At 44.3% G+C, this 23,188-nt stretch overlaps 1 protein-coding gene across 1 annotated transcript in view; it reads left to right on the top strand.

Moving 5' to 3' along the window:
* Window positions 1-20,629, top strand: part of MOCS3 (molybdenum cofactor synthesis 3) — a 208,933-nt gene extending 188,304 nt beyond the window's left edge. The window contains exons 12-13 of the mRNA XM_044292068.1: window positions 18,940-19,044; window positions 20,403-20,629. Coding sequence (XP_044148003.1) covers window positions 18,940-19,044; window positions 20,403-20,560 — 263 coding nt within the window. The 3' untranslated portion in view covers window positions 20,561-20,629. The remainder of the gene's footprint in view (window positions 1-18,939; window positions 19,045-20,402) is intronic.
* Window positions 20,630-23,188: the final 2,559 nt, after the last annotated feature.

Here is a 23,188-nt window from a genome sequence, read left to right on the forward strand (position 1 = left end):
TGTGGCAGAAAACGCTGCACAACGAGAAGAGGTGACCGGACCCTGAGGAAGATTGTGGAGAAGGACCGATTCCAGACCTTGGGGGACCTGCGGAAGCAGTGGACTGAGTCTGGAGTAGAAACATCCAGAGCCACCGTGTACAGGCGTGTGCAGGAAATGGGCTACAGGTGCCACATTCCCCAGGTCAAGCCACTTTTGAACCAGAAACAGCGGCAGAAGCGCCTGACCTGGGCTACAGAGAAGCAGCACTGGACTGTTGCATGTCATTCGGAAATCAAGGTGCCAGAGTCTGGAGGAAGACTGGGGAGAGGGAAATGCCAAAATGCCTGAAGTCCAGTGTCATGTACCCACAGTCAGTGATGGTCTGGGGTGCCATGTCAGCTGCTGGTGTTGGTCCACTGTGTTTTATCAAGGGCAGGGTCAATGCAGCTAGCTATCAGGAGATTTTGGAGCACTTCATGCTTCCATCTGCTGAAAAGCTTTATGGAGATGAAGATTTCATTTTTCAGCACGACCTGGCACCTGCTCACAGTGCCAAAACTACTGGTAAATGGTTTACTGACCATGGTATTACTGTGCTCAATTGGCCTGCCAACTCTCCTGACCTGAACCCCATAGAGAATCTGTGGGATATTGGGAAGAGAAAGTTGAGAGACGCAAGACCCAACACTCTGGATGAGCTTAAGGCCGCTATCGAAGCATCCTGGGCCTCCATAACACCTCAGCAGTGCCACAGGCTGATTGCCTCCATGCCACGCCGCATGGAAGCAGTCATTTCTGCAAAAGGATTCCCGACCAAGTATTGAGTGCATAACTGAACATAATTATTTGAAGGTTGACTTTTTTTTGTATTAAAAACACTTCTTTTATTGGTCGGATGAAATATGCTAATTTTTTTAGATAGGAAATTTGGGTTTTCATGAGCTGTATGCCAAAATCATCAATATTAAAACAATAAAAGGCTTGAACTACTTCAGTTGGTGTGTAATGAATCTAAAATATATGAAAGTCTAATGTTTATCAGTACATTACAGAAAATAATGAACTTTATCACAATATGCAATTTTTTTTAGAAGGACCTGTATATCCTGCTGCTACCAGATGTCGGGTCTTAATAGTCCTACAGATATAAGGGCCCATTCCACAAGAGCTATGGCCTCCTCATGGGCAGAAAAATGAGTTTTTCTCCTTAGATAAAATCTGCAAAGCAGCCACCTGGTCCAGTATTAATACATTTATTAAGCACTATCGTATTAATGTTTCGGCTTCTGCTGACTTGACCTTCGGTCAGAAGGTCCTGCAAGCAGTTACCCTCCCTACTAAGTAATCTGGTAATTCTCCAGGTTAGGCCGTCATAGTGGATGAAATGGAAAAAACGTAATTAGACTTACCGGTAATTCTGTTACCTTGAGTCCACCATGACTGCTCGTATATTCCACACCCTCCTGAGAATATAGGAGGGATTAGAGTATGAATTAATACTCCCAAAAAAACTATATAAATAAATTTAAAAAATTATATATATGATTAAGGCTGCACCCACTTGGTAATTTGGAAGCACGGAGGGTGATAGTGGGCGGTGGCCGTTTAAACTCTGTGTTCCTGCCACTACAGAGGTCAAGGGGTCAATCTCCAGGTTAAGCTGTCATGGTGGACTCAGGGAAACAGAGTTATCGGTAAGTCTAATTACGGAACCTTGGAACCGAACCAGAGTTTGGGAAATGTTTTTTTACAGTAGTAATCAATTTATGAAGTTATTACCCGAAGTCTCGTGAACTCTGAAACTGTTGATTCGCTTATCCCTAATAACAATACATTAGTAAGTGGCTTGTATTACCTTTCTCTACATGATAAATTACACTTACTGAAGTGTGACAACCCCTTTAATGTCTGTTATTACTTTTGTGAAAAAAATATAAACTATAAACATACTATATTAATACAAAAGAATATGAAATAAATGTAAAAATGAATCTGCATATACAGATAGAGCACAATATGTCTCAGTGTATGAGTCACTCATAGATTTTTGGAGTATGGAGGTGCATGGAGTAGGCTGCAGTTTAGTTGAGCTCCGGTGCTATCAGCCTAATTAGTGGCTCACAGCGTTTACCCAGCGATTCGGGTCACCTGTAAGGATGTAGAACAATAGTAGTTAGGAGCAGCACCCACGGGCCTTGTCAATATCACCGGAATGCAACAGCCTGTCCACGACCACAGATCCTCAGTAGTCCACGGATCAGCAATCAAACAACAGATGACGGCAGCATCTCCAGATAATCTTTATTGAACATACGTAAATGAATGTGTACAAAAGAGAGCAATAAAGTGCACTTTATTGCTCTATTTTGTAAACATTCATGGACGTACGTTGAATAAAGATTATATAAAAATAAGACAGGATGTCCAGCTTCTAAAAAAAGACGTTGTTCTTTATTCCACAATGACACTGGATAAAAAACAATCCAACACGGCAAGCAGGTCTACATGTTTCGGATGCTCTAATACTGATCCTTATTTATGACCTGAATAAAGATTATCTGGAGATGCTGCCGTCATCTGCTGTTAGGATGTAGTCTTGATCCAGGGATCTACCGGAAATGGCGAAAACTAAAAAGAAGTCAATATCTTCAAAACTCAGAGTTTTATCCGGCAGTAAGCGCTTCTCAAGATGACGGCGGTGGTGGCATGATTCCTGCTGGTGAACCTGCGGCCACGGCTCTCGCTTCAACAACATCTTCACCGCACTTGAGATCCAGGCCGCCTTCTGAATACTATCCCTGCTCACTTCACACTGGGGCCCTGCAAGTAGCTGGAAGCTCCTGTCCAAGGTACAGAGGGATTTCAATCACATCAGTATTAGGGGGTTGTGGGATCGCAGGGCCACGACAGCTGCTTAGAGGGCCATGGAGGGGATCAAATGGCATCATCACATTGGAGCCAACACTCCTTACAAAGGCAGGAAGACAGAGAGAAACCTGTCACTGAGGCTCTATTGAAAGCTTTAATGGGGAACCTGAGGAAATCCTTTCAAGCTGACAGCGTTTTTGGTGTCCGCCTTTAGAGCAGAATGGTGACTGATCTGAGGCAAACTGATGCATTCTGAGCTGATCCTTTTCGATTCAGAATGCATTAGGGCAAAACTGATCAGTTTTGCTCCGCTTGTGCCTATGACGGATCTCACAAACGGAATGCCAAAACGCGAGTGTGAAAGTAGCCTAAATCACAAGCGCTTTCCACATATATATTCTGCTGCCTTATCAGAAAAGAAGAAAAGAGGAGTTTTCATAGATGTAAAGGATTCCTTGGCCTTTAAGTTATTGGATTCTAAGTTAGATGAAGGGGGAGATATATAATCTTGATTTGTGAAATCAACAATGCTCTCTTTACTTTAGTAGCACTTTACGCACCCAATAAAGGCCCACTTAGGTTTTTGAACAAGCTGTTTAAACTAGTCTCAACTGTCAGGAACGGGTCACTTGTGATCATGGGGGATTTAACTCTCTAATGTGGCCAGCATTAGACTCTGCCACCAAAATTTTACAGCCCATCTAAGCTGCTTCTTCTCACGCAGAAAGAAGGTCTTCTAGACGTACAGCAGTTGAAACATGCAGATGAGCGTCACTATAGCTACTTTTCATATGCGCATAAAAGATACTCCAGGATTGACCTCTTCCTGACAGACAGCAACACTTTACAACAAGTTGTTTCTTCGGATATAGGACTTATTAGTTGGTCTGACCATGCCCCTGTTCACATCACTTTAACTGAAAAATACAACTCTAAATATCCTCCTAGCTCCATTATTAGGGAATTTTTTGCACTCAATGACACAGGTGAGTCAGTACGGTAAGGTGTGCCCACAAGGCTTTTGCGAGAGGACACTATGGGTATAGCCTCTAGCGACAAGAAAGAAAGAAAAGTGCTTATGGTACAACTTACTAACTCCATTATCAGACTCAGCAATTTGAATAAACATACTTTATGCCCAGTTACAGAACAAGAGCTAACGGACCTTCGTCCTAGACTACATAATTTAAACCTTTATAAATCTGATTTGGCACGGAGACGCCTTAAAGCTCAATATTATGGGCATGACCATAAAGAAGGCTCGCTTCTTGGCTCTAGATTTAAAGTAAAGCAATCTAAGATGAAAATCCCCTTTTTGTGTGACTTCTCTGGGTCACATAATATTTGACCCGCAACAAATTGCTAACGCCATTGTTTTGTTTTATTCTTTGTTATATAATTTAGGTAAAGATGTTGGCACCCACAGAAGATGTCATTGACTGTCGTTAAAGTCCAATAAAACCCCTGGCCCTGATGGGCTTTCAAATGACTGCTACAAACAGTTTCATGAGCTCATAGCACCCTCTCTCAAGAAACTCTTTAACCAGGTGAGATCCAGTAGAGTATTTCCAGCAGAAATGTTGGAGGCAACCATTATTACTCTTCCAAAGCCTGGCAAATCTCCTGACAAACCAGAGAATTTCCGTCTGATCTCACTTCTCAACAATGACTTAAAGCTGTATGCTAAAATATTGGCTTTGAAGTTCTCCCGGATATAGTTCATAGGTACCAAGTAGGCTTTGTGAAAGGGAGACAATCAGTCTAGACAGTTTTAAGATTTTCTGGGAGGGGTGGAGGCGTGTCGGACTCCTTCTATGCTCCTATCCTTGGACGCAGAGAAGGATAGGGTTTTTGCTTTATATAGTGCTCCATCAGCAAAAGTACTGGCCTCGGGGTTCTTATCAAAGTTCTTTACTATATCAAATGGTACGCACCAAGGGTGTCCATTATCGCCCTTGATCTTTACTCTTATAATGGAGCCATTGGCTGCAGCTAGGGATGAGCAAATCGACTTCGGATCAAACATCTGAAGTCGATTCGCATAAAAGTTCGTTTGAATACTGTACGAAGAAATAACTGAAATAGAGTGGCCTAAATGGGAGGAAATGCTCAAAAACCCCAAACACTGTGGCGTGTTTATAACTGGGGAGGAATTGCTCCCCTGGTTATAAACATGCCACAGTGTTTGGGTTTTTTGAGCATATCCTCCCATTTAGGCCACTTTATTTCAGTTTTCTCGTGCTTTTTTCCATTGGGGGACACAGACCATGGGTATAGCTTAGAGGTATTAGTAGGAGGGACACTATGCAAATGAAAGAGCTCCTCCTCCTCGGGCTATACCCCCAGACTCCACCAGGAGGAACTCAGTCTTTGCTTAGTGTCTGGTGAAGGAGGTTGACACTCTCTGATTCTACTCCTTTTTGTTATTTTTATTCTAGATGGGGACACAGGTCGGCATGGCGCCTTCCTGGTCCCCCGTGGAGTGCCCGCCGCCGTCTTTGGGACGTTGCCTGGCTGCCTCCATTTCCCCCCAAGAAGATAAGTGGATCCGGGCTCGACCTGTTAGCTCCGGCATCCCACCAGCTGCTGGGACGCCTGCTGCCTACCCTCCTCCAGAGCACTGTTCTCCTGGATTGGAGTCAGAAGTCTGAAGAGGCGCATCCCTGCTGGTCTGGACATCGAGGGAGCATGCTGAGCAGATAAGTGTTGCACAATCCCTCCCCCTCCCTCTGTGTCTATTTGTCTGTGGCTGCCTGGGTGAGCTTGAAGAAGGATCCTGATGGGGCACTTTCTTCATTTTGGCACTGGAGTACTGGCATCTCTTCCCCTTAAACTGTGGGCTTCAGCGCTTCTCTCGTCGGGCCTTGGCTGCTGCGCTCCCTCAGCGCCCGCCGGCAGGCCGCTCCTCCACGTGGTGCGCTTATTTTCGCGCATATTTTCGCGCGCGCGCTTATTTTTCGTGCGCGCGCTTATTTTCGCGCGCTTTTTTCGCGCCATAATGACGCGTTAGGGGAGGCGGAGCCTCGGCATGCCGCTCTGACTCTCCTTACACCGGAGACTCTGTTTGCTCATGGCCGTGCAGCTCCTCATCACTCTACTCCGTTTTGTGCCAGGCAAGCTGGTAGCTCAGTGGTACTGCTGCTGTTGCCCCATGTCCAGGCTTTCTGAGTTCAAAGCCCCTTTCAGCCTTCAAAAATTGTTTATATTATTCTAGATGGGGACACAGGTCGGCATGGCGCCTTCCTGGTCCCCCGTGGAATGCCCGCTGCCGTCCTTGGACGCTGCCTGGCTGCCTCCATTGCCCCCCAAAGAAGACAAGTGGATCCGGGCTCGACCTGCAGCTCCGGTATCCCACCAGCTACTGGGTCTCCTGCTGCCACCCTCCACCAGAACACTGCACTCCTGGACAAGGAGTCAGAAGCCTGATGAGGTGCATCCCTGCTGGTCCTGGAGTCGAGGGAGAAGTTCTGCAGGAGCAGATAAGTATTGCCTGCATCCCTGCCTTACCCCCCTCCTCCACCCCTCCTCCACGTCCCTGGGGGCCTGCGGTCCCCGCTTGGGCATCTGCCATGTCCAGCGCGGCCGCTAAATTGGTCTTAGTCACCAAGGCAACCATGTCCTTTAATCCTGTGGCGCTAACGACTCCATCTCTCTCAGTGGTCCCCACAGTGGGTGACTGACTACGAAGAGGCAGCGTGAGCGGCAGCATCCCACCTCGGATGTCTGTCTCTCCACCCCCCTCACCTCGCCGGTGGCGCTTGCGGACTGCTCTTCCCCCTCCCTAGGGAGAGTACTCCGAAGGAGAATTATCCGGCTCGGACGAGCCACGTCCTTTTTGGACTATAGGGCATTTTCAAATCCTGTGACGCCAACCACCTCTCTAAGTGGTTTTCCACAGAAGACGCCCGAATACTAACAGGGAGCGTGAGCAGCAGCATCCCTCCTCGGATGGCTCTGGCTCTCCCCCCCCCCCCCCCCCCCTCGTCTAGAGGCGCGTTCGGGCGACTCTCCCCTCCCTTAGGGAGCGCAAGTCTGAAGGAGAATTTCCGGCTCTGATTAGGTCATGGAGCGGGACCCCTCGCCTAAGCTCTCCACCAGGGTGGCTGACTTAGTGGTGACTGTCCGAGACACCTTTATTCTCCAAGGGGATTCTCCTCCTTCCACTGGTCAGGAGTTCCCCCTTTTTCCGTCCAGGCAGTCGGAGACTACCATGTTCCCGGTCCATGAGGGATTTTTCCGCGGTCATGTCCAGGGCCTGGGGTGGTCTTAATAAGGTTCTCGACCACCCAGCGCATGAATATACTTTCCTTTCCCTGCTGACGGCGAGGAGAGGTGTCTCCTCCCCCTAAGGTGGATCCTCCGGTGGCCGGATTAGCCAATTATGTGGCCCTTCCTGTCTTAGTCAGTTCCTCTTTCCAGGATGCTGTAGACAGACGCATAGACTCTCTTCCAGGTCCTTTTTTCGCTGGCAGCGCGTCCCTGTGACCTACCTTTCACTCAGCAGGGGTAGCCAGTGCTCTCTCGGTGTGGTTACAACACCACCACCAGGAACTGGCGGTACGAGATGCGGCTACTAACACACTGGAGTTGGTTCTCCAGATGTCTCAGGCTTCTAACATTCTTTGCGAAGCTTCTAGGGACATTGTTTCCCTCTTTGCCCGCAGGTTGGCCATCTCTGTCACTCAGCGCGAAGAGATCTGATTGAAGGTGTGGGACGCTGACGCCTCCACCAAGCGTTCCCTTGCTAATCTCCCCTTTGGGGTTTCCAGGCCTTGTGGGGATCAGCTGGACGAGTTCGTCTCTGCATGCCTTTTGCCGTTTCTCATCTGGTAGGCCGTCGCCTGCTTCCTCCGCCGGGGGTCTCAGGTCGCCCGCAAAGAGGCCTTCCTTTGCACCAGCCTTCCCGGCACTAGAGGGCCCAGTCAGCCCGCCCTGCTGCTCCTAGGCCTATCACATGTCCCGATTGCGGAATCCCACCATCGATTCCTGCGCTTCGCCATTATGGGTCGACACTGTCAGTTTGTCGCCCTTCCTTCGGGTTGGCGACCACCCCGCGGGTCCTTGCCACGGTCCTGGACCGCTCATGGCGCTTCTTCGTACCAGGGGCATTCCTTTGCTGCCCTGTCGGGACGATATCCGGATAGAGGCCCCCCTCTCTACCGCAGACCACGGACAGCGTCCGGATCACTGTTCAGACCCTGGAACGGTTCGGCTGCCTGGTAACTTTCCCAAACTCCTGCCTCTTCCCGTCCCAGAGGCTCTCCTTCCGGAGGGTGATTTTGGACACCTCGGCTGCCAAAGTATTCTACCAGCCTTCAAGTCCTCCCAGGTCCAGGGGGCAGTGTCGCATCTGCTGCGCTCTCCGTGCCTCTCCATTCGGGAATACTTGCAGGTCCTGGGTCTTATGGTAGCCTCTTTCGAGGCCTTTCCATATGCCCAGTTTCACACTCGCCTGGCGCAACAGGAGATCCTTTACCTTTCAGCGGGTTCGGGCAGTTCTCCCTTGGTGGCTGTTCCCAAAGAACCTGAGGTCGGGGAGTTCCTTTCTCGCATTCTCCTGGACGATCGCCGCCACCGATGCCAGCATCCTGGGTTGGGGGGGCGTTTTCCACTCTCGCACGGTTCAAGGAATTTGGCCGGCGGCAGAGTCTCGCCTTCCAATCAACTTTCTGGAATTGAGGGCGATTTTTTCCGCTCTCTCTCTCCTATTGGACCTCTCTCCTTGCGGGCCTCCCAGTGCGGGTTCAAACGGGCAATGCCGCGGCCGTGGCCTATATCGACCATCAGGACGGGACCCGCAGCCGGATGGTGATGCAGGAGGTGAAGTGAATTCTGACGTGGGCGGAGACTCACGTTCCGGTGTTGTCAGCAGTTTGCATTCCAGGAATGGACAACTGGACAGCGGACTTTCTAAGCCACAACACGGTGGATCCAAGCGAGTGGTCTCTGCATCCAGAAGGGTTCGAAGAAATCTGCCACAGATGGGACCGTCCGGATGTGGACTTAATGGCGTCCGGGTTCAACAACAAGATCCCAGTGGTCCTGGCTCGCGCCCGTGATCCGGAGGCGTACGGATGGATGCGCAGGTGTCTCCGTGGCAGGACTTCAGCCTCCTCTGTTTTCCTCTCCTGCCAAAGGGTCTACGCCAGTTCGAGGCGGAAGGGACTCCGACCGTTCTCATCACCCCAGAGTGGCCTCGCCGCGCGTGGTTTTTCGGACGTGGCTCGGTTGCTGGCGGACGCCCCATGGCCTCTTCCCGACGGACAGGACTTACTGTCTCAGGGCCCGTTCTTCCGCCGGAATTTGCGGTCTCTTCGTTTACCGGCGTGACTGTTGAAACCGCCATCCTGATAAAGATGGGGTTCTCGGATTCAGTGGTTAGGACCATGATCAGTCCGGGGAAGTCTTCTTCCTCCCGGATTTACTATCGTACCTGGATGGCCTTCCTATCCTTTTTTGAGGGTTCGGGGTTCCCCCCCCTTCGGTTTTCCATCTTGATGGTACTGTCTTTTCTTCAGTCTGGGCTTGTGCAGGGACTGTCGCTTAGTTCCCTGTAAGGTCAGGTTTCGGCGCGGGCCGTCAGAGGTCCCTTGCTCTTAAGGGTCCGGTGGTGACCTTTCTTCGGGGGTGGCGCATTCGGTTCCCCGTATGTTCCCCCTTTGTCTCCTTGGGATCTCAATTTGGTTCTGCGCGCTCTGCAGTCGGCTCCCTTCGAGCCTTTGAGGAGGGTCTCTCTGACTGTTCTCATCTGGACTTCCTTGTGACCATAGCTTCTGATACAGCTACATAGCGTAGTGATTAAAGTTCTGGGCTATTATGCAGTGGCTGTGAGTTCACGTCCCATCACGAGCTTTTAGGTCAGACTGGTGTCGAAGCTGGCCGCTCTTTCCTGTCAGGAGCCTTAATGGTTTTCCTCCAGGATTAAGTTGTGCTCCGTCCAGTCCCCTTCTTTTTGCCCAGGGTGGTCTCTCCCTTCCGCCTTGATGAGGATCTTGTCCTGCCTTCCTTTTGTCCTTCTCCGGCTAACCCCAAGGAACGCACTCTGCATTCCCTGGATGTTGTACGGGTCCTGAAGGTGTGTCTCGCGGCTACTGCTTCCGTCCGCCGTTCTTGGCGCTCTGGATCTGCTTGGCTATTTCCGCGGCTTGTCACGCTTGTGGTGGAGTTCCCCCGGCTAGAATTGCCGCTCACTCCATTGGGGCGGAGGGGGCTTCCTGGGCAAGACGCAGTCGTGCCTCTGCGTCTCAGCTGTGTACGGCGGCCACCTGGTCGTCCTTGCATACCTTTGCAAATTTTTGTCAGTTGCATTCACTGGCTTCGGCTGATGCGGCTTTGGCCGCAGGGTTTTGCAGGCTGTGGTTCCTGTTTGACCGTTGGGGCGTTCCTCCTGGCGGTGCTGATATTTTTTCCCACCCCATGGACTGCTTTTGGACGTCCCATGGTCTGTGTCCCCCAATGGAAAAAAGCACGAGAAAAGGAGATTTTTGTGAAACTCACCTGTAAAATCTTTTTCTCGTCTTTTCCATTGGGGGACACAGCTCCCACCCATTATTCCTGTTGCAGGAGGGGTCTTTAGTTCAGTTTTTCTGTTTCTGGTTGGACCTTATGGCTTGGTCCGATGGTTTCCATGATTTTTTTCTTGCTCCTTCTCCTACTGCTTGTGCAACGCCTGAGTTCCTCCTGGTGGAGTCTGGGGGTATAGCCCGAGGAGGAGGAGCTCTTTCATTTGCATAGTGTCCCTCCTACTAATACCTCTAAGCTATACCCATGGTCTGTGTCCCCCAATGGAAAAGACGAGAAAAAGATTTTACAGGTGAGTTTCACAAAAATCTCCTTATTTTTCTTGATATGTTTAGAATGTGCCATTGGGTACTGCTGGTAGCATTCTGTTGCACCTGGTAGCTTGTGTCACATGGCCTGTTATAGGTGGGGCTTACAGCTTAATCATCTCTCCCACTACCTGAGTGATTTCACTATGGAGGTATGTGGCAGTTTGGCTGTAAGTTGTATCTTAGCAACTCTCGGACAGTGTTCACACACCGTAGGTAGTCTAGTGGTAGGAACACATGCCACACTGAGATACCTTGACGGTAGTGTAAAAGGGCTAAAGTCTCAGTTTTTAACATAAGTTTGAGGGATTAGCCACTGTTGTCAGTTGCATATCATTGTGGTGCACCTTTTGCAGTGATTTAAATACAGAATGGACCAAGCGCTCCGTACAGTAATAGAATGTATTGGCTCAGATGAGCCGAAGTTATTACTTCGCAAAGTCTCGCGAGACTTCGGGTAATAACTTAAAAAATTAATTTCTACTGTTAAAAACTATTTCCCGAACTCTGGTTCAGTTCCAAGCAATCACTCATCACTGTATTCAAACAAACTTTTATGCAAATTTACTTTGGATGTTTCATCCAAAGTCGATTCACTCATCCCTAGCTGCAGCTATAAGTGCTTCAGCAAATATTAGAGGGGTGGTTATGGTAGGCAAGGAACATAAAATAGGTTTGTTTGTAGACAATTTGATCATTGCACTGTGACCCGCAAACCTCTTTACCAGCAGTAATGAAGAAGTTTCAAGAATTTTGCACAATCTCCTATTATAAATTAAATGCCACAAAATCTGTCATTCTGAATATGGGACTATCTCCATTGGCAGTTTCCCACATTTCTTCCCAATATCCATTTAAATGGGCAACAGATAGCATCCCCTACTTGGGCATTACTTTGACTTTCCCCAGTAAAGATCTATTTAACCGAAACTACATGCCCCTCCTTAACACAATGTTTCTCAGGTGGGAATCAAATAGCAGGTACTGGTCTGTGTGTGTTGGTTTTCGATAGACCTCTATTCCCAGCTTCCTTCCCTCTTGAATATATGAATATGAATCTGAACATCAGTTACATATTTATTCCTAGAATTTTTGTACAGTCACTCAGAATTGAGAAAGCTCGTTGGAAGAACGAGTGAAACGTTTTCAAGAAATCTACAGTACGTCCAGTTGCCTTGATTTATTCTTTACAGATGTACCATGACCTGGATAAATGAGAACCTTCACAGACACAATGACAAATGATTTAAAGTCATACTCAACGGTGGATTTATCTTAGTTTGGGAGGATAGCGTCAGTTAAGATGATGGTACTACCTAAAATGTGCCTATTCTCTTATCAAAGCGTTACATTCAAAAATTGCAATCCCTCCTTTTGCGATTTGTATGGCAGCATTCTAGGCATAGAGTATCAGCTTCTACATTGTATAAACCTATAGCTCAAGAAGGTTTTAGTTTTCCTAATTTATTACTTTACTACAATGCTACACTTCTAGATCAGATGCGCTGCTGGTTCACCACAGAATTCCCTCCTCACTAGGTGTCTATTGAAACTAAAGCTTTGGGTATTGGGAATCTTAAAGACTTCATTAGGGTCTCAAATATTACAATTAGGGATGAGCGTATTGACTTCGGATGTAACATCCGAAGTTTCGGATGAAACTTTGTTAAAATACTGTACAGAGCAAGTGCTCTGTACAGTATTAGAAAGTTTTTATTTCGATGAGCCGAAGTTTTTACTTGTGAGATTTCGAGTAGTAACTTCAGAAATTAATTTCTACTGTACCACTTGGGACCAAAACAGAGTTCGGTAAAAGGTTTTTAACTGTAAAAATTAATTTCTAAAGTTATTACCTGAAGTCTTATGTGAAGTTTTATGTCAATCGACTTTGGATGTTTCATCCGAAGTCGATTTTCTCATCCCTAAATACAATAGACGCTTAGCAGGCAAAATTTCTTCCTGTTAAGGCTAGTTTTCACTCATTGATGAATAAGATTTTCCCCAAAAATGTAGCAAGTTGGAAAATATGCCAGATTTCATTTCATACGGTAGAGCTCCTGATTCCTGACATCTCCTTTAACCCCTTAAGGACACGGACATATTTCACCTTAAGGACCAGGCCAAATCTAACCAGTGTCACTTTGTGTGAATAACTTTAAAACACTTTTACTTATCCAGTCCATTCTGAGATTGTTTTTTAGTCACACATTGTACTTCACGTCATAAAAAAATAAAAAATATTTTGAAAAATTTGCAAATTTCCAAGTTTCAGTTTCTCTACTTCTATAATACATAGTAATACCTCCAAAAACAGTTATTACTTTGCATTCCCCATATGTATACTTCATGTTTGGATCAATTTGTGAATGCTATTTTATTTTTTGGGGATGTTACAAGGTTTAGAAGCAAATCTTGAAATTTTTCAGAATTTTAAAAAACCCACTTTGTAAGGACCAGTTCAGGTCTGAAGTCACTTTGTGAGGCTTACAGAATAGAAACAACCCAAAAATGACCCTATTCTAGAAACTACACCCCTATAAGGTATTCAAAACAGATTTTACTAACTTTGTTAACCCTTTAGGTGTTCCACAAGAATTAATGGGAAATAGAGAGAAATTTCACTTTTTTGGCAGATTTTCCATTTGAATCATTTTTTTCCGGTTACAAAGCAAGGGTTAACAGCCAAACAAAACTCTATTTTTATGGCCCTGATTCTGTAGTTTACAGAAACACCCCATATGTGGTTGTAAACTGCTGTACCGGCACACAGCAGGGCGCAGAAGGAAAGGAATGCCATACGGTTTTTGGAAGGCAAATTTTGCTGGACTGGCTTTTTGACACAATGTACCATTTGAAGCCCCCCTAATGCACCCCTAGTGTAGAAACTCCAAAAAAGTGACTCCATTTTGGAAACTACAGATTAGGGTGGAAGTTTTGTTGGTACTATTTTAGGGTACATATGATCTTTGGTTGCTCTATATCAAAACATTAAAAAAAAAGATTCTTTATTGTCTCCACATTCTGAAAGCCATCGTTTTATTTGTTTTGTGGTGGCAAAAAATTGCTTTTTTTACACAGTTTATTTTTTTTTACGGTATTCATCTGAGGTGTTAGTTCATGTGATATTTTTATAGAATAGGTTATTACGGACGTGGCAATACCTAATATGTCTACTTATTTTATTTATTTAAGTTTTACAAAATGATTTTATTTTTGAAGCAAAAAAAATCATGTTTTAGTGTCTCCATATTCTGAGAACCATAGTTTTGTTCATTTTTTGGCGATTATCTTAGGTCTCATTGTTTGCAGGATGAGATGACTGTTTGATTGGCACTATTTTGGGGTGCGTATGCCTTTTTGATTGCTTGCTATTACACTTTTTGTGATGCAAGGTGACAAAAAATAGCTTTTTTTACACAGTTTTTTTTTATTTTTTATTACGGTGTTCACCTGAGGGGTTATGTCATGTGATATTTTTATAGAGCAGGTTCTTACGGACGCGGCGATACCCAAGTTTTACACAATACCAGCATTTTTTAAACCAAAAAAATGATGTTTTAGTGTCTCCATATTCTAAGCCATAGTTTTTATTTTTTGGGCGATTGTCTTAGGTAGGGGCTCATTTTTGGCGGGATGAGGTGACTGTTAGATTGGTACGATATTGGGGGGCATACGCCTTTTTGATCACTTGGTGTTGCACTTTTTGTGATGTAAGATGACAAAAATTGCTTCTTTTTTTTTTTTACACCGTTTTTATTTATTTTTGCTATGGTATTTATCCGACAGGGTGGATCATGTGATATATTTATAGAGCCGGTCATTACGGACACGTCGATACCTAATATGTGTGTGGGGGTTTTTTTGTTCTGTTTTCTATTATAAGGGGAAAGGGGTGTTTTGTTTTATTTTGTTTTACTTTAATAATTTTTTTAAAACTTTTTGTTCTTTACTTTATTTCTGATGTTCATTTTTGGGGGTCTGATCCCCTCTGCAATGCATTACAATACATATGTATTGTAATGCACTGCCTGTTAGTATACACTGAGTCATACACTAACAGGTTGCCTAGGAGACCCAGCCTGAGGCTGGATCTCCTCGGCTCCCGTAGAAGGCAGTTCCCGATTCCTTCTGATACAGCGAGTCCCCGCCACAGCAGCGCGGGGACTCGATGGGCTCCCTCAAACACAAACCCTCAGCGGCATAGAAGGGGTTAATCCGCAGCGATCGCCGATATGGGGGGGGGGGTCACAGGACCCCCCCTCGGCATTGACCCAGGGTGCCTGCTGATTGATTTCAGCAGGCACCCAGTTCCGATCACCGCTCGCCGTGCGGCGGTGATCGGAAATACACAGGGCGTACAGGTATGCCCTGTGTCCTTAAGTACCAGGACATCAGGGCGTACCTGTACGTTCTGTGTCCTTAAGAGGTTAAAGAGTGGATCCAAAGTGGGCTTACATCAATTGACTAAATATGGGAACGAAAAAAATAGCTTCTATTTTCACGGGTAGTACACTTATTCGATTTGTCTAATAAAGACATTTTCAAATACCTGAGACTGAGATCCTTTTTGAACTCTCTTCCTAAGGACCAGGCCCTTGTTAAGTCTCCTTTTGAGCTTTACTTTTTTGGTGACTTAGGGAGGAATAAAGGACTATCTAAGATCTATAGACTATTAGTAAAGGCTTGTATTTCCGAAGACACCTCTGGTCTAGATAAATGGTTGACCGATTTGAATATGTCACAAAAGTCTGTGTCTTTGCAACAAGTTTTCCTAGCCCACAACATACTCTAAATGTTCATTACAACTAGAATCATCCAGAAAAGTGCTTTACAGATGGTACATGACCCCTGACCACTTATCCTTGATATACCCGGAGGTCACTGCAATATGCTGGAGATGCGATCAGTCTGTTGGTGCAATTTTACATGTGTTTTGGGAATGCGATAGGATAAGTGCCTTATGGAAAGAGATCCATTTGCTGTTAACCAATCTTTTGGGCTAGAAAATACCCCTAGGAGAACTCATACTGTTTTATTTCATGTCCTAACTGCTTCTAAAATACTTAAAGGGAACCTGTCACTGGGATTTTGTGTATAGAGCTGAGGACATTGGTTGCTAGATGGCCGCTAGCACATCCGCAATATCCAGTCCCCATAGCTCTGTGTGCTTTTGTTGTGTAAACAAAAACGATTTGATACATATGCAAAATAACCTGAGATGAGTCCTGTATGTGAGATGAGATAGGGACAGGACTCATCTCAGCTTCATTTACATATGTATCAAATCGTTTTTTTTTTTACACAACAAAAGCACACAGAGCTATGGGAACTGGATATTGCAGCTGTGCTAGTGGGCATCTAGCAACCCATGTCCTCAACTCTATACACAAAATCCCGGTGACAGGTTCCCTTTAAAGCTAAGCACTGGAGATCCACCCAGATTCTCCAGCTCTCTGATATCATACTCCGAGTCGGCTATAATTGTGATATGAAAGGTACTATGGCCTCTTGTAAAGGCTTATATTCCTCATACCTAGATAACTTAAAAATCTGGAGGGATAAGTTACCTATGCTTACTAATGCCTAGGCCTCCCCGTACACAAACATGAATAAAAACATTTAATTGTGACTGTATTAATCCTCTTGTAGTCTTCCCGAAATGCAATGTAATGAATCTATTGCTGGATGTTAGCAGTACTATGTAAGAGTAGCTTCTATTAACCCCCCTGTAGTGTGTTGCTGGTGGCTACTTAACTGATTCTTTGGCTCTAGATATGTCTGTTCGGTTGTTTTATGTTTTTTGTATCCTTTTCTTTCAATCCCTCCTTTTGTTTTATCCTGATCTTTGGGTCCATTACACCGGAATTCAACTCCTACATTGATGTACACTTCTCAACTCAGATCAAGAATTACATGCTTCCACATTGGAGTTGTTATACATGGTGATATGTCATGATGTAATTTTATGTGTAGTGTAAAGCTGTTCGATCCCACGACCAGCATTGAAGACAGGCAGGGACACAACAAAGTCACTTCAATCCGGTGTATTGATAATTCCAGCCAACTTACAGTGCAGTACAGCCAGATCAGGTAGTCAGTCCATACACAAAAACAGAGTGATACAGGCTCAGGTCTCACTTAGAACCGTCCTCAGGCCAGTGTTGCTTCACACACGCCTTGCGCTCTGTGATCTGTAAGCCTCTGGCTCATACAGACAGACCCTGCTTCTTGCTGCTGACTTTTAAATTAGAAACGTGGATATAGACCCAGCTCTTGGTTTATTCCCAATAAAACCCAGGCCTGGATTAGCCTGGTACCAGCTATACTAAGTACCAACAGTGTCCACTGTGGAAGCGCTCATTAGTACCGGAGGACCAGGAAGCGGTGAAGGCTCTCTACTCACCGCTTCCTGATCCTCAGCTGTTGGATCTATGACCTCACGCTGTGCGCACTGGTTCAATGCACAGCCGGTGGCAGGATGAAGAGGATCGCGCTGGAGGAGAGGAGCGGCGGCGGCCGGATCGGGAAAGGTAAGTGCTTTTTTAAATTTGATTCCAGGTTGATGGGGGCTAATATAAGGTTTATGGTGGCTGGTGACAAGCCATGGGGGCTGATATGAGGCTAGTGTCAAGCAATGGGGACTAATAAGAGATAATGGGGGTTGAAGAGAGGCTGCTGGGGGCTGGTGACAGGCAATGGGGGCTGATATGAGGCTGCTGTGGGCTAATAAGAGGTAATGGGGGCTGAATAGGGGCTGGTGACAGGCAATGGGGGGCTGATATAAGGCATATGAGGGCTAATGAAAGGCATGGGGCTCTTATCTGAGGTCTGATTGGGGGTCATTCACATAGGGTCTGATCTGAGGTCTGATTGGGGGTCTGATCTGAGTTCTTATTAACATTGGTGGTCTGACCAGAGATCTAATGAAAGATATTTTTTTTCTTATTGTCCACTTTTTGCTTTTTTTTTGTTGCTGTTGGCGTCCCTAAGACTTGAGAAAGGAGTTATAAACTCCGAAAAGCGTTGTCCACTGAACAATAAATAGCATTTATACCAAAAAAATCTCTGAATCGTGGTCGTCCCTGTGCGCCAAAGAGGTAACCTTATCGTCTGTTCGCACACAAATCATTCATCACGCCCTCAACAGTCCCTAGGAGTTTTGGCAACTCCATCCAAAAGCATTGAACAGGTACCGGCAGAACCGACCCTCCCCCCCTTGTGTGTCTACCCTTACGGATGTTGTGCTCACACACGCACAACACCAAAAGGTGAGCATATTCCATCCATTACGCTTAGTTGATTATTATTGCCTGCTACCCTATGAGTGCCTCTCCCTATTCTCTCTTGCCATAATTGCTCTAAAATTTAGGTGCGTCTTATGGGCTGGTGCGTCTTTATAGGGCAAAAAATACGGTAGGTTTCCTGCACCATTCTAGGAGACACATATGAGGCATGTCACTGCCTCACTCTACCTACACTATTAATTTCTAATTAAAAATTATGTAAAATAAAATGTTAAATGTCAAAACAAAAATCCATGAGTGTGTGATGGAGCACAAAATGTCAGTCTATCAGTCACTCATGGAATTTTGTTTCTTTAAAAAAAAAAAAGTTTTTATAAAAACAAAAGTAAAAATTGGATTGACTGATACACGTATGTGTGTGTGTGTATATATATATATATATATATATATATATATATATTGTGCTCTATCTGTATATGTTTAATTTTTACATTTCATATTTTTCATTTTTATATTTTACCTTTAGTTTATATTTTATTTTTATCCCAGCTAACATTATAAATATTACCTGTGTAATAAATTATATTTATACATATTTTTGTGTTTTGTTCAATAATTTCAAATGAGGGGTGTGCCTGTCAGTGACTAAATAGGGTTAAACTAACTGATCAGTGGGGTTCCAATTGCTGTGAGCCCCACCGATCCCAAGAACAGTGGTCTCGTTCCCCGATCCTGGTGGAGCATATGCCCTGACGTTCTATTCATTCCGCATGGAACTGCAGCAGCCGAGTACAACACTCTATTTCTGGCGGTCCCATAGAGAATGAATGGAGCAGCAGGGTGCATACTTTGCCTGCCACTCAATCGGAACTGGACCCCTGTTCTCAGAATCTGTGGGGTTCCAGCAGTCAGACCCCCCCACCAATCAGTTATTCCCTATCGTGTAGGGGAAACTTGAAAACCCCTTTGAGACAAATGTAAATCGATCCAGGAAAATTTTTCTTAAGTACAAAAAGATATACCTTTAAGTCAACTGGAGGACAGTAGTTTGAATTGGTCTAATGTCCTGACTGAAAGACTTTCAGATCTGAGCAAGAGTGCTAATGGAGTAGACAATAAAGGTAAGGATTTTTTTTTATTACATTTTTCTCATATTGCAACAAAAAAAAACTGATAATTTATAAAAATCTCTTCACAATGCTGAGTATTTTTATAACGCTGGCCATCCGAATTAAATAATGAATGCTCTTTCAGTTAAGATATTTCTCCCAACTCTACCATAGTCATACATGCCTGGCCAACGTAACCCAATCCTGTTTAAGAACTTAGATCGGTAGAGACCATGGCATCTAAGTGGTTAGACAAAGATAAGAGGCTCCCCCTATCACTCCATCTCCCTTCTTCATGATGCAATCAGCCAGGCCTCTAACAATGGTTCCTAGGTCTGCCAGAGGTAGGGCCTAAAGATCTTACATGGGAAGACAGAACAGCAGATTTTCAGGAAGGAAGCATTCCTGCCCGACAAACTGCTGCTCACTGGTGGAGGAGACTACTTCATTTATATGCAGTGATCTCCCCCATAGTATGGGGAGGAGCGATCGCTAATGCCATCGCTCTTCGCCATAATGACTCATTGTTTGCAAACAGCAGATCGTGCTGTGTAAACAGTGCTGCTGATTAACAGTGATTTTTGTGTACACACAAACGTTTGGATTACTCTATGAATGAGCGTCTCGCTCGTTCATCCAGTGATCAGTGATACATTTACACTGCCAGATTGTCGCTAACGAGTGTTCCTGTGAATGCTCGTTAGTGACTATCTTTAAGATAAAGGGCCCTTAATTGTATGCCAGTCAGTGTCATTTATGGCCAATTCCCTTAGTGAAACTTAAAAAAAAGAAAAACCCTGTTAAGTTCATGTACATTTCTTTCTTATACTAATGCTACTTAGTGTCTTTGCTGGATCCGTCAGGGCTCAGCAAAAATGCTTACGTTACTCATAATACAACCATCTGCATTCATTATGAACGGATCCGGTTGTATTATCTTTAACATGGTCAATACGGATCGGTCATTAACTCCATTGAAAGTCAATAGGGGTCGGAACCATTTTTGATTGTGTCAGACTTAAAAGGATCTGTCCCCATTGACTTGCATTGTGGGTCATGACAGATCAGTCTTGCTCCGCATCCCATGACGGAAATAAAAATGCAGCTTGCTGCGGTTTGCTCTCCGGTATGGGAACGCAACCAAACTGAACGGAATGCATTTGGTTTCTGTTCAGTTACGTTTTGTCCCCATTGACAGTGAATGGGGACAAATCGGATATTGAGACCCTATGACGGATCTCAATACCGGAAAATAGAAATGCTAGTGTGACAGTAGCCTAATGCAATAGTATTTTCAGATTAGAAGAGAGATAATTCAGTGTAAGCAGTTCATTAACTACATAAAATATTTATTTTCTTTCTTTTTTTAGTGATTGTTATATGCAAACTTGGAAATGATTCACAAAAAGCTGTGAAGATACTACAGGAGTTTTCAGACAGAGGAGCATACAAATTTATTGCTAAAGATATTAAAGGGGGTTTGATGGCCTGGTCTGAAAAGATTGATTCCAATTTTCCACGATATTGAATTGTCATTCCGCTATGAAGTTACAGATGATTTTTGTGTGCTCTGTTAATAAAACATCCTGTATGTGTGCATTTGTGTTTATATGGGTAAAAGATCAGTGGTGTATCACAGCAAGGTGTTAAAAGGTCCCATATGATAAGTCTTCAAAAATTGGACTGAAGTGAAATAAAGGTTCAAGCCATCAACACAACAAATATCATTAAAGGGGATCTGTCAGCAGATTTGCTGAAACTGGCTGGCTTCTTGCTTGTTCGCTGAAGACATTCGTGCTAGTTTCATGTTCATATGTGAATACATTGCATAGAAAAATGTTTTAAAATTTGCAAATGAGCCTCTAGGGGCAATGGGGGTGTAGCAGTTTCTCCTTGAGTCTCTACTCTGCCTGCAACTTCAATGCCTTCCACACTTTGAGTGACAGGGCCAGGCAGTGTAAACGTCATCATGCCTGGCCCTGACTTCTCCTAAAGTCTTGCCCTGCACTGTGCACCTTTAGTATCTGGCACAGATGCAGTAATGTTTTGCGCTCGTTTTTCTCAGCAGTGACGGCACATATCAACATGGAACCAACACAGATGCATTCAGCTGCCAAGCACTCATACAACAAGTCAGCCAGTTTCATAGGTACAAGTCTGCTGACAGATCCTCTTTAAGGGCCTGTTCACACAACTGATTTAGAAAAATGTGCTTAAAAAAAAAAAACTACACTCTTCATGCTTTTTTTTCCATCGGTCTTTTTATTTTTTTGACCAGTGGGTGTTCACTTCAATACAAAGCTGAATTTTCCGCTTGAGGTATTTGAAGAAGATCTGTGCCAAAAAACATGCTGGAAACTGCACACAAAAAAACGCATGGACTTTCGTGCAGCAGTTTTTCTGCTTCCTATTAATTTCAATGGGATATTCAGCACTGATTCTGCCCAAAGATAGGATATGCTGCTTCTGTTTTACACATACTACACCTATTGATATAGCTATATGATGCTATAAGGTGCCATGCACAATACTATTCTATGAACCTCACCAATAAAATGTGCACAACAAAAATAGTATGAAAATATATAAATCCTTTATTGATATAGACAATGGCGGGTAAATACACAGGACAAAAATGGGCCCCAATACCTAAAAAACTATAAATAGAAACTGCTATCCTCAAACTGAATGCTTAAACAGATGACTAAACCACTATATATACGACAACGTCAGAAAAAATTGGGTATATCAAATGTCAACAGCATAATATGTTTAAAGTGCTAAGTGCAACACCACAATATGGAGATAGGAGGATGAAAGCAAGTAATGAAATATACTAACCAGGCAGAATCCCAAAAACCCTGACGCACATTTCGCATTAGCTTCCTCAGGGGATATGGAGACATAGTGACAAACAGGGCTTTTTATATAGATGTTGATAAACCAGATTAAAAACACTTGAGATGTAACGGATGATGTGTGGCAACACATGAGGATGTGAGTGGCGTGTGTTCCAGGTTGAAACGCACGTCGTCACTTCCTGTTCAAGTAAAACCGCCCATGTACACGCTATACACCAGATATCGATGATTACATACCAAGAGTAGACCCTACCTACGCTGAATTAAATGAAAGGGAGAAAAAGAAAGTGAGGTGAGTGGTAAGCAGGAAAGATAATTAAAATCATGTGCCGATAAACCAGAAGTATGGAATGCAACAGAGTTGCCATGACCAGAAGTGACGCCTTTGGCGATTGAAGAAAGATGTAACCCTTCACAATCCACCCCGAAGGGTACAGTGGAGATCAAGGTGCAATACAGTATTAATAATATGATATAATTATCACCAAGGCTACAAAATGTAAATATGCTCATATTTCGTGATCAACAGTAAATGAACACACACATATGAAAAAACCCAACATGTGAATACATACAAAAATATAGTCGAACTAAATACAGTGTACGGCATAATTGATCAAAAGTCAAATGCATATAGCAGCATAATTTAATAAACATACTAATGTTCTATATAGTTATGAACTTCATTAAAAAAAACAGATAAAGTTCATGTAGGATATTCAACGTGATTAATACAAGTGCATATAGCAGCATAGCTTAATGATAAACTCACTGATGTGTAAGTTGTATTTCATTGTAGATCAGCATTGTACATAACATACCGGGCGATTCAAAATTCTTTAAAAGTGAACTATGTCCAATGTGGAAGGTGAGTACAGAACATTCATTTCCATCTTAAATTTTGCGTTACATCACGACTTCTTCATGTTCAAGGGATCCTTCTACCTACAGCTCCAGGGGACCGCGATGGGGGCGTCTTGTGAGCCCTCATACGCTAGCCTCTTCCTGGGGCTGTGGTAGAGGGGGATCTTCTTCACAGAACCTGTCAATCAGATTGAGATGGTACATCTGTGGAGTCGGTATATTGATGATATACTTATGATATGGCAGGGTAGATTAGAAGATCTACAATCCTTCATGGCATCCTTGAACATGGCATCCTTATAAAGTTCATGACAATATAGAACATTAGTATGTTTATTAAATTATGCTGCTATATGCATTTGACTTTCAATCAATTATGCCGTACACTGTATTTTGTTTGACTATATTTATTTTTGTATGTATTCACATGT

Source organism: Bufo gargarizans, chromosome 4 (assembly GCF_014858855.1).
Source record: "Bufo gargarizans isolate SCDJY-AF-19 chromosome 4, ASM1485885v1, whole genome shotgun sequence".
Lineage (NCBI taxonomy): Eukaryota > Metazoa > Chordata > Amphibia > Anura > Bufonidae > Bufo > Bufo gargarizans.